This window comes from Parus major, chromosome 3 (assembly GCF_001522545.3).
Source record: "Parus major isolate Abel chromosome 3, Parus_major1.1, whole genome shotgun sequence".
Lineage (NCBI taxonomy): Eukaryota > Metazoa > Chordata > Aves > Passeriformes > Paridae > Parus > Parus major.
The window spans coordinates 6,373,733-6,384,841 of NC_031770.1; the positions used below are offsets into that span (position 1 = coordinate 6,373,733).

General features: G+C 39.6%; 1 protein-coding gene across 3 annotated transcripts; it reads left to right on the forward strand.

Annotated features, from left to right (window-relative positions):
- The first annotated feature begins 82 nt into the window (after positions 1-82).
- On the forward strand, positions 83-10,691 carry NDUFAF5 (NADH:ubiquinone oxidoreductase complex assembly factor 5). Of its 3 annotated transcripts, XM_015623132.3 has the most exons (11): positions 83-318; positions 847-887; positions 1,094-1,157; positions 1,813-1,860; positions 1,963-2,066; positions 2,550-2,589; positions 4,301-4,498; positions 5,094-5,154; positions 6,398-6,481; positions 6,840-6,922; positions 7,052-10,691. In XM_015623132.3, the coding sequence occupies exons 1-11, from the start codon at positions 103-105 to the stop codon at positions 7,136-7,138; spliced, it is 1,026 nt and encodes a 341-aa protein (XP_015478618.1). In that variant the 5' UTR covers positions 83-102; the 3' UTR covers positions 7,139-10,691. The 3 variants fall into 3 exon arrangements, with proteins under 3 accessions (XP_015478618.1, XP_015478620.1, XP_015478619.1); XM_015623134.2 differs by lacking the exons at positions 6,840-6,922; positions 7,052-10,691 and adding an exon at positions 5,880-5,974; XM_015623133.2 differs by lacking the exons at positions 6,840-6,922; positions 7,052-10,691 and adding an exon at positions 5,880-5,974 and having other exon boundaries at positions 6,381-6,427.
- Positions 10,692-11,109: the final 418 nt, after the last annotated feature.

The following is an 11,109-nucleotide window of genomic DNA, read 5'->3' on the forward strand; positions in this document are numbered from 1 at the left end:
GCCGCCGCCCGGCCACTTCCGGCGGCGCTACGGCGGCCGCGGCGGGACACGGCTCCCCCGCCCGCAGGGCGCGTGCGCGGAGGGCCGCGCGAGGCCGAGGCGATGAGGGCCCTGGCGCGGCTGGCGCTGAGGGCGCGGTGGTGCCGCCCGCTCTGGGCGATGCCGGCAAGGGCCGCCGCCGCTTCGCCTCCTCCTCACGCCACAACCTCGCCGGGCTCGGGCGCGCTGAACCCCTTCGACCGCCGGCTGAAGCGGAAGCAGAAGAACTGGGCGGCGCTGCAGGCCGAGCCCGCCAAGTGCGATTACCTGCGGGAGGAGGTGAGGGGCCGGGGGCACTGGAGGGGTCACCGCCAATGCTGTGGCCAGTTCTGGCCTCCGCAGATCAGGGATGATATTGAGAAGCTGGAGCGGGTCCAGAGAAGGGCGGCCGGGCTGGTGAAGGGGCTGGAGCACAAAAGCTCTGAGGGAGCTGCGGTGTTCAGCCTGAAGGTCGCCTTATCACTTTCTGCAGCTCCTTGGATGGAGGTTGCAGCCGGGAGGAGGTCGGTCTCTTTTCCTAGACAGCCAGCGACAGGATAAGGGGACATCGCCTCAGGCTCTGCCAGGAACAGTTTACGGTTGGATATGAGGAATGTCTTCACAGAAAAGAGTGATCAGACATTGGAATGGGCTGCCCAGGGAGGTGGTGGAGTCACCCTGGAGGTGTTTAAGGAAAGGCTGGACGTGTCACTGAGTGCTACGGTTTAGTTGACGAGAGCTTTTTACTAATAGGTTGTACTTGGTGATCTCAGAGGTGTTTTCCGGCCTCATTGATGCTGTGATTCTGACCGCCGGCTCTCCCCGCAGGTTGGCGGCAGGATCGCGGACCGGGTGTTCGACATCACCAGGTGAGCCCCGCGTGTCCCGCAGCCTCCCCGCATCCCCGGGGAGAACCGCTGGATGTGGAGCGCCTTTCTCCACAGAAGGATGCTCGCTGGGCTGAGTTACTGAGTTTAGTAAGATCCTTAGATTAACAGGTGAAACTTAATATAGTCTATGAATTAAAAATATTTTAAGGCTTGCTTATGTTCTGTATGCTAATCTTATCCTTTAGAACGTTTCCTCTCGCTTTGGATGTTGGCTCTGGAAGAGGTTACATAGCTCAGCACTTAACCAAGGTACTGTCTCTTCATACTTAAAAGTATTTAAGGGAAGTTTGTATCTGTCTCTCCCTTTCAAACAGAGCTGTATTACAACTTAAAACAATCATCTGAATATTAAGGAGGTAAATCTAACCCCCCCCCCACCCCTATACCTGTAGTTATAGTTCAAAGCTGTGTATTGTGCAGGCTATTCTTTGTTTATTGCCACTGAAAACTGGACAAATGGTAGTGCAGGGGAAGTTATCTGTTATAATACAGTTTAGTTCTGGGTAGGAATATGCATGCTTTCTTGATGAATCTATTGGCCACAGTTGGTTGTTAAAGAAGTGTCATTATGGAGACTTTGAAGCCATTTACGGCTTACCCTTCATGAACCAGACTGTGAGTAAAGGTGCTTCCTTGGCTGTTAATGAATGGTTTATGTTTAACTAAACCTATGCCTAAAATTACAGAATGTGTTTTCTCTTACCACTTCTGCCTTAGCTGTTCTCTCTGGGAGCAGGTGTCATGTTGGGTGGGGAAAAGTGCTGTCTGCTTTATATAAAGATTTTATCAGGAGTGGAAAAGATTCTTTCTTACTTATTGCAAATAGGGGTAAGTGCCAAAAAATTACTTATGAGCATCTAAAAAATAATTTACATATTTAATAGATTCTAACATTTTGTTTCAGGAAACAGTTGAAAAACTTATTCAAGTTGATATCGCAGAGAATGCTTTAGTAAGTAGATTTTTTAATGCCAAATTAAATGCTTCAGTTCTGTAGTACAGGAAAATGAAGAAAGTGAGTTTCTGATGAGTTGTTTTTCTTCCAAAACATTAGAAAAATGCTGTAGAATCTGAAATCCCAACAGTCAGGGTTGTAGCTGATGAAGAATTCCTTCCTTTCAAAGAAGATACGTTTGATCTTGTTGTCAGCAGCTTAAGGTATGTATTATTAATTTATTTATTTAGTTTTGTTTAAGTTGTTAATAATATCCTTTCCAGAGTAGCTTTAAGAAAATAAATCCAGGAAAGATTACTAGTCCATTGAAAAGCAATAAGAAACGTATTTGCATAGTTAATATCAGTATGCGTTAGGAAAAACTGCTGTCCTGGTGATTCTTTCTGTTTTCTTTGTTTATTTTTCTACAAAACACTTGGAGCTTCTCTCTTTCCTTCATTTTGACAAACTAGTCTCCAGGACTTGCATTTTCTCAGCTGAAAAAGGAAGGAAAAAAGCGCTACGTGGATAAACTTTGGTTCTTGTTTAGTGCCAGTTTCAAGTGGGTGTTTCAGCATGGTTGCACCTTAAGAAACCAAGTTTGTGGCTTTGACTCCTGAAACTTACTTAGCTTCTTAAATAGTAACTTGCATTCCCTAAATTTGATTTAATCTGAGCTTATAAAATGTACTCTTCTGTTATTTTAGCTTACATTGGGTGAATGATCTTCCTAAGGCTTTCAGAGAGGTAAGAAATGTTTTTTAATACTCTAAGTCAGCAGTTGCCATTACTTGGATTGAGAGCACTCTGTATTTCCAGGTGTTTAAATAAGAGGCAAACAACTCACATTGCACACAAGTATTTTTTGCAATACTTTTGGAACTTTGAGGAGCATTAGTTGATATTGCTATTAATTTTCTCCCTCAAATCAATTTGGAATAAATAACTGAAACAACATGTTTATACAATATTTTGGGTTCTCCACATCTGAGATCATGGTAACTAATGTCACCTGAGGCAGTGCTATTGTTTTTTATTGTTAGCTCTTACTATTTGTAGTACAACACTGCACTTCTCCAGAACTGCTTTATGGACCTTGAGTTATTTTTGTGTCTCAGTGGTTTATTTTGAAGTGCAGCTTTAATCAAGGTTTTTTGATTTTGAAATGAACTAAATACTTGCTGAGGACAGATTTTTTTTTTTCTGTAAGTTTTGCTGCTCTTTCCTGCAGGTGTAAACTTTAGTCAAATCAAAAATGTGGCACAAGAACCAGGAATGTTAACCAGTTTGCTGGTTTTTCATTTATTTCAAATTGATCAGTCATTGCAGTGCTGTTCTATCACCTGTTGGCTGGAATAGGACTACCCTACTGTTAATGAATAAAGATCAATTTAAATGCATTCAGTACTTAAAAAAACCTTTGAATGAAATATACAATTTTCTCTGGAATTCTGTATTCTATAGAAGTATCAAATACAGTATTCTGAAGTATTCTATAGAGTGCCAAATACATTCTCCCATGGTAGATGTAAGTGACATTGTCTCACAGTGGGGAGGGAACTGAGCTTCTTGGCCAGCCTTCATGATTTGCTGTGTTGGTACCACTGTCTTAAACTAATGGAAACTGCCTTTAACTGCCTAATTTTCTTACCTGTCAATTACAGGCTTTTTTACTAGCACAGAAAAGGTAGCTTGCTTAATAAATACTTCATTAAAAAACTATGGAATTTTTTTTTTTTTCAAAACCATTGGAAATGCTTGGTGTCTTGTTATCCTGGTTATACAATCAGGCTCTTCTGGATGTTTAAACCAGAGATCATTTCCAACTCTTAAGTAAACAAGAAAGCATCAATTTATTTGCCTTCTCACTAGGAAGGGGGCTAGAACTTAGGAGACCAGCAGAAACAAAGCAGACCTTGTCAGCCTTGGTGTTTGTGTTATGATGTTGCTGTTTGAGCAAGTTAATATTAAGTAATCATACACATAATAAAAATGGCATTACTTTATTGTCTCAGAAGTGCAGAGATCACTACTGGGAACTAAAGCCTCCATTTCTCTTAAACCAAGCCCTTAAAAAGTGCTTTTGCTGCTCTCAGAAAGGAAAAGTAAATAGCATACTTACCCTCATCTACCCTCCTGTTAGAAGTAAATTAATTGAGAATATTGATTTAGGAGTATTCTGCTGAAAATAGTTTTGCACTCAATTCCCACGATTTGTTCCATGTTTCCTGACTGTAATTTCTGAGGATTTACTGTTAAAAATAGAAAACAGTCTCTCTTCAGCCAGGCTATTTGTTTGCAGTGTGACCAGAAGCTGTGTCACAGCTTGCCCTGCAGAATACAGTCAATATTAAAAGTCTCTTAGAGCTCTTACAACAATTGCTTTTGATTCCATTGAGATAGAAAGCCTAAGAGCCGCTTGGTTGCATAGGCTTCACCAAGTTTTTGTGCTCTGTAGATCCACCAGGTGCTGAAGCCCGACGGAGTGTTCATTGGGGCCATGTTTGGGGGGGACACCCTGTACGAGCTGCGCTGCTCTCTGCAGCTGGCCGAGCTGGAGAGGGAAGGGGGCTTCTCTCCTCACGTGTCGCCCTTCACCGCCGTCGCCGATCTGGGACATCTGCTCTCCAGGGCCGGCTTTAACACCCTCACCGTGGTAATTATAAGTAAGAGAACCATCAGGCAGAGCAATGCAGAACATCAGAGCTGCTGGAATATAAAAATCGCTGTTTGCTAATGTAGTGACAACGTGCTGCTTCCTTCTGCCTGTGGTGCACCTCGCTGAACAGGCTGCAGAAATAGCCTGGACTGCCACTGTTTTTGGCTTTGTGGTGATTAATGGAACCAACTGAAGTGTATCTTTGGCTCGTGGCCCAGTAGAATTTGGATGGTTTTCTTGGAGAAATGTCAAAGACTGTTAGACCTGCATGAAAAAATTACAGACACTTGCTCTTTCTTCTAAAACCAAGAAGAAAATGGCATTTAAATTAAAATTTGATTGCATTTGGGCTACTAAGCAAAACTTTTTAGACATGTTGAAATAGTACATACCTCTTAGAAATACATGATTTGAGCAGAAGAGGCAGATGAATAGAACTGTAGAATGTTTTGAGTTGGAAGGGACCTTAAAAATCATCTAGTTTCAACCCTCTTGCCATGGCTGGGCAATACTTCTGTAGTACAGCAAGATTGAAATAATGCTGTTGGTTTAGCTTGATATGCTCTAAAACTGAACTTCTTAATTCTTCTAGGATACTGATGAAATCCAAGTGAACTATCCAGGGTTATTTGAGGTTATGGAAGACTTACAAGGCAAGTATATTCTGTGTGGAAACATAAATGTTTTCTATATCAGTGGAACAGACATAGAAGAGTTTTACTGTGTGTTTCTTAACTCCAAATCATAGAATCATGTGGTTGAAAAGAACCTTTAAAGGCCACCTAGTCCAACTTCCTGCAGTGAGCTGGGACATCTTGAACTAGATCAGGTTGCTCAGAGACCTGTCCAGCCTGGTCTTGGATGTTTCCAGATGTGGGTCGTTCACCCCCTCTCTGAGCAGCCTTAAACAGTGTTTCATCATCTTCATCACAAAAAAATTACTTCTTAAAAAAATACAAGTAAATCTTATTGCAACAGGGGAAGCATTAGTTTTTTTCCTGCTCTCTAGAGAGTCAGGAGATGATGTCTATCGGGATTAGTGTTGGGAAGCACAAGTCAAAGATTTGCTACTTCATGGTCTGCTGTGAGTGTTCTGCTTTCCTGGGGTTCCCATTCTGCATGAGCCTGTTCAGTGTAAGGTGCAGAAAAGCCCTTAAAGGGAGACAGAAGCCGTATCCCACACACTGACTTTTCCTGTGAGCCTTACTAATTATCAGGGCAATCACCAAACTGCTTTGGAATGAGAATTAATATATCCTTAATTTGGAGTCTGCTGAGGAACAGCAAACAGTTGAGTAACGATTTTGTTAATAATTCTGATTGCATTTGTTGTGAATTGTAAAGCAGTCTTTCACATGCAGTCTGTTGTTACTGACAGCAACTCAGGGCATTTCTTATCTGGATCAACTGCTGTTTGGAGTAATTCCTTAATGGAAAGGCAACTTTTATTCTGAGCAGAAACATTCAGATGCAGTAAGTGATGAAACAGATTAGAATTGTGGTTATTTTATTTTGTATTTTAAATCTCTTGGACTAGTAATTTTAATGATTATCTGTTAAAACAATAGTAACGTGTCTGTGTAAACTCTTTGTACACCTTCTTAAAATTAGTTATACTTAAAAGGCTAAATGTTTGAAGACTCAGGCTGAAGAAGTAACAATTTGAAATTATTCCTAGCAATGCAAACTGTAAATTTCAAGGCATAGGAATTAAAAGTTTTGGATTCTTACACATAAGAAACTCACCTAATGATCTGCAGTGTGTTCTCTCTTACAGTGAAGTACAGAGGATTCTGTACTTACTCTGGTTTAGTAAGAATCTGTCCTTAGTGCATGACACTTAACTCATGGCATGTGCTATATCTTCTTTTTCTTAAAGCTAAAACATATTTTTAGGTATGGGGGAGAGTAATTGCTCTTGGAATAGAAAACCTCTGCTACACAGGGAGACAATGCTGGCAGCTGCTGCAATATACCAAGGTCAGTATTTGAGAGGCAATGAGTTCATCTAAAATGACATTAAAAACACTTTTTCTGTGTCTTTTTCTATGACCTTTGTGTAAAAAACCCCAAAACTAAAACAAACCCAAAGTAAAACCAAAACTCCCAAGTGCTTCAGAACAAAATGCCATTATCATATGCTATTTTTAACCTTAACAATAGTGCCAGGATTTGAACATATATTGATGTACCAGTATGAGGTATTTTTATTGTCCCAAATCTTTCACCAGGAGTCATTCTGATGAATATTTCACACTCAGATATGATGTTCTGAGAACTGAGTGTTTCCTAGAGCTGACGGTCTGTACCTTTTCTCTCTTCCTTCCTGCCTTAACAGAAATGTACGGAAACAGCGATGGCTCGGTACCTGCCACATTTCAGATCTACTACATGATTGGCTGGAAATACCATGAGTCACAGGTAATGTGAAGCTGTTACTTTCTCTTTGAAGGTATTATTTAAATAAGTTATGTTTTAAAAGCTTTTTACAAACATTTTAATTTAAAATTAGCCCTAGATATATTTTTTCTTCTTTTTTTCTTTCCTCAGGCAAAACCAGCCCAGCGAGGTTCTGCGACAGTTTCATTTGGAGATCTGGCAAAAATAGAAGGACTTCTTAAAAGAGGAAAAAAATAGCTGTTCATCAGAAATAATAATTGTCTTAAAACTTCTATAAAAGTTTTGACTGCAAACAGTCTTCACTTGTGCTTATTTAGTGATGACATCCTGAAATGATAATAAAGTATGCACAGTAGAGGTTTTTGTACTGCTACGGCATCATCTGTATAAAATGCTGTTAATTTTTTGTTTCTAGATAAACATTTGAGCAGTTTGCTCTCCCAAGTCTTTGAGAGAGCAATTCAGCTCTCAACTGTTCATTAAATTTGCTATTTTCAAAAATAATGTCTCTTCCAGCATTTCAGTATCACAGGCTGCTCCAGGTATGGTTTACATGTCTTGAATGTATTTTTTAATTATTTCTCAAGGATAGTAGATCATAATAAATAATAGTGTATTATAAAAGTAAAGAATGGTAGCAGGTATATTTATGAGAAATCCTATAAGAGAAACTACCAGAAAATACAAAGATGTAAATTATTATGGTTTTTATGAGTTGGAAAGCATGGGTAAAAAGTTGCTGTAAGTATTGTTTCAGATTTGAATAATTAAGTGATAGTTTATCTAAAAGTTAGTTGAAAATTACATTTACAGGTTACTTTCCACTTTCCTATGTCAAAGGCTAAAGAGCAAGGAGAGCAATTTTCTCTTTAGCTGTGCTGTGGAGCTATGACTTTTCCTATCTATAACTGCATTATCAGAAATTGATACTAATTGCAGCTATGATTCATTAATATGAGAGGTTTAGAAAAGATACCTGCCCAGAGATTTTACTTGATTGTAGCATTAATAGAGATGGGGAGAAACAGAAGGAATGAAGGCGATACAACCAAATATACAGTTCAATAAGTTTTATCATAGTATCTGAGTGGTGTAGCAATCCTGGTGGAACTAAAGCCTTTATAAGTTTATTTCCTAGTTTTTTTAAAGATTATCCACCAGGTGGAGTTTGACAGAGCTTGTTCATACCCAACAGGCCAAGTAGGCAGAAGCCTTCCCATCTCTAAAGTCCTGATCTGGGGAGTTATTTTATCAACCAGGCTTTGACTTTGAATAAGAAATGGACAGAGATGGTACAAATCATGAGTAGGATGCCAACAGTATTCTGTCCTGTTATTGCTTACAAACCTAACCCATAATTTTTCAAAGGAAATGAGTTCATATTTTCTTTTCCTAGAAAAGAACAGTGTTTCTGGAAAAAGTGGGAGAGACTCTAAATGGTCTGATAACCTTTAAAGCCCTCTAAAGACTAAATATAAAACAAGAGCTTGTTTCTGTGAAAGCCTACTTTTCTTTGATATTACATCAGTGGACTCAGTACAAGATACTGCATTTCTCTACAGGTCTTATCTTAAATAAGATTCCCTTGTTTCTGGAGGAATCTCTGGTTTCCCAGATGTAGGTATCTGTGGAGTTGTGTCAAATTAATGTAACTTTATAAACCATTGCTTTAGTAGGTTAATTTCCAGGCACTTGAGCTGGTGGTTGTGACTCAGACGTGTTAAGGCAATGAGGAGGTGGAATATGCTGGGTAAATGTTAATTGGAGAAGTGCTCCTACTGTGCTCCTTTGAAGTACTCAAGTTATGGAGGCAAGGAAGGATTTCCAGTTCTTTGATTTCATGTTTCATAGATGGCATACATAAATAGTGAAGTGTTTTGGTAATGGAGAAACATATCTTCTGAACAGGGAGAAAGGATGAGTAGCTTTCCTCCTAGCCCTTGGTGGGGGGAAATAAGGTGTAGATATTCCATTAATTTGGAAATGGGCTGGGGAGTAATAGAAGTAAGGAGTAGTAAATATGGCATTGGAGCAGTGCGAGTTGGAATTGGGGAACATGTAACAGGCAAGCAAAGTGTTCATTTCCCTGGCTGTGTTTGAATAACTGCCTTTTCTGAGGGTTTTTAACTGAAATCATGTGGGTTTTTTGTAGTACTTCTTGGAATTCTAGGTTACTCCTGGTTTCTACTAGCTGCTTGAATAATTAACTTTGAAAACAGTTTACTATGAACAGATGCTTTTGTCACAAGGCTCTGTTTCATTTTAATTATTTTTCAGATTTAAGTCTTTATGGCTTTCTAAAATTATTATGGAGAAGAACGTGGTTGCCAGTTGCTACCCTACTAATTTGTGTATCCTGAGAGTCAGCTTTTACAGAGTGAGTAACTTCTAAAAGGTAGTTGTGAAGGTGATGTAATGTCTCTTGTAAGCTTAGTTAATTTTAGAAGCTTTATGCATAATACAGAATATTTTTCTCCTGAACACAGAATGAGAAAGGAATTCAAGGAGATAATTATTTTGATTCATCAAAAGCTAGGAGCCCATAAATAAAATAAAGTTTAGAAGAAGCATGGTTGCACTTAATGTAAGTATTTTTATTTTAGAGTTTGAGTCACAAATCAGTGAGAATGCTTGGTCTGGGTCTTTAGTTACAAGATCTGTCAATGTATAGTTTTATTCAAGTCTCTTAAAGATAAAAGGATGAGATCCTGTATTTTCAAGACTAAGAATTTGTGAAGTTAAAACATGAGAGAGGATTTTTCATTACTTCTAATTTATAAAAATGTCATCAGCAGAAGTAAAAAAGTGAACCAAACAAAATTAAATTTAACTGTATTTCTTTACACTGTTTAAAAAAGAAAAATATGAGTGACACTCTTTTAATGTTTTCTGGAAAAACTAGGAGCTAATGCTGAGCTTTCAGTTGCAGGGGGAGGAACACACCAAGCTTTCTTACGGTGTTTAATTGGAATTTCCTGAAGCAAGAACCTGATCCCAGGGATTAAATCCTTAGAGCATCTTGTTTAAGAAGGCACATTTTGGAAGGCTAGCATGTATGTTATACCTCTTAAGTTTTCATTTGTCTAATCCAAAGACTTAATGTGCTCTTTTCAAAGAGGTGATCCATTTTTGCCCAGGCTTTGTAGCCATTATTTTGGAGGAGTGCAGTTATTGTAGTGCTTTGATTGGAATCAGTCTGAGTACTGAAGGAAGTGTGACCTATGTAGATAGTGGTTTGATTTCCTGAATATCTTGGGTGCCTTCAGGTGCAAGAAAAGGAAGAAGAGAATAAAAAAGAAAAATAAAAACCTGAGTAAGGTAAGTTTAGCTGGAGGCTACATATCAGAGTGAAGCAGAAGACACTGAAGGAGTGTATTTGCTGCTTGTAAGGGAAATACAGCTCATGCCTTACTTAAATCAAGTTAGAATTGAAGTGATTTGTTGATTTATTGGTAGCTTGTAATTAACTCTTAGTCCATAACCTCTGCATGCAGGATTAATAGCAGCAATATAGCAGATAAATGACTACTAGACCCTTACAAAACCTTAGTAAACACCTTCACAAAACCTAAACACACTCCTATAGCAACCCCACAGCACCCACACATACACCCTCAAATTTGCAGGTAAATGCTCATTCCTGTCCCTTTGCCGGGAGGTTTCAGTGGTATGAGCCCACCTTTCTGAGAATGTGTTATCCTGTGTTCTTCCATCATCTGAGGAGATGTGGATGCTGTGGTTGTGTTCTCACCTGGGCTGTTCCTATCACCCACTAATCCACCCAGCTGTTGGGGCAGGACCCCAAAGGTGACAACCCCAGGAGTGACCCGTGCTTGTTGCGCCCTGTGTTCTTAGCCCACTGCCAGGGGAGGGTGCTCCCTCAGGCCCCCACGGAGCTTGCTGTGCCAGGGGCACCTTCTTGGTATCACACCAGGTTTTCACTGCTTTTTTTCTCCCTGTTAGTAATTTTAGGGCTTTTTAGATTTGATTTTCTGGCTGATTTTTCTTTCCTACCTGAGGTCTCTTGGTAACTGTCTGATTACTGTTTCATGTGGCTGATGGTTATCTTCATTTTCAGACAATCTCAGCAGATTCTGAGCAAGCACCTTCTCAATACTGGATGTTTTGTTCACACACATTGCACTTGTATTTCTATCACAGCAGCTGATTTTTTGCCACATTGTACACCATGTAGATTTCCCCCATTA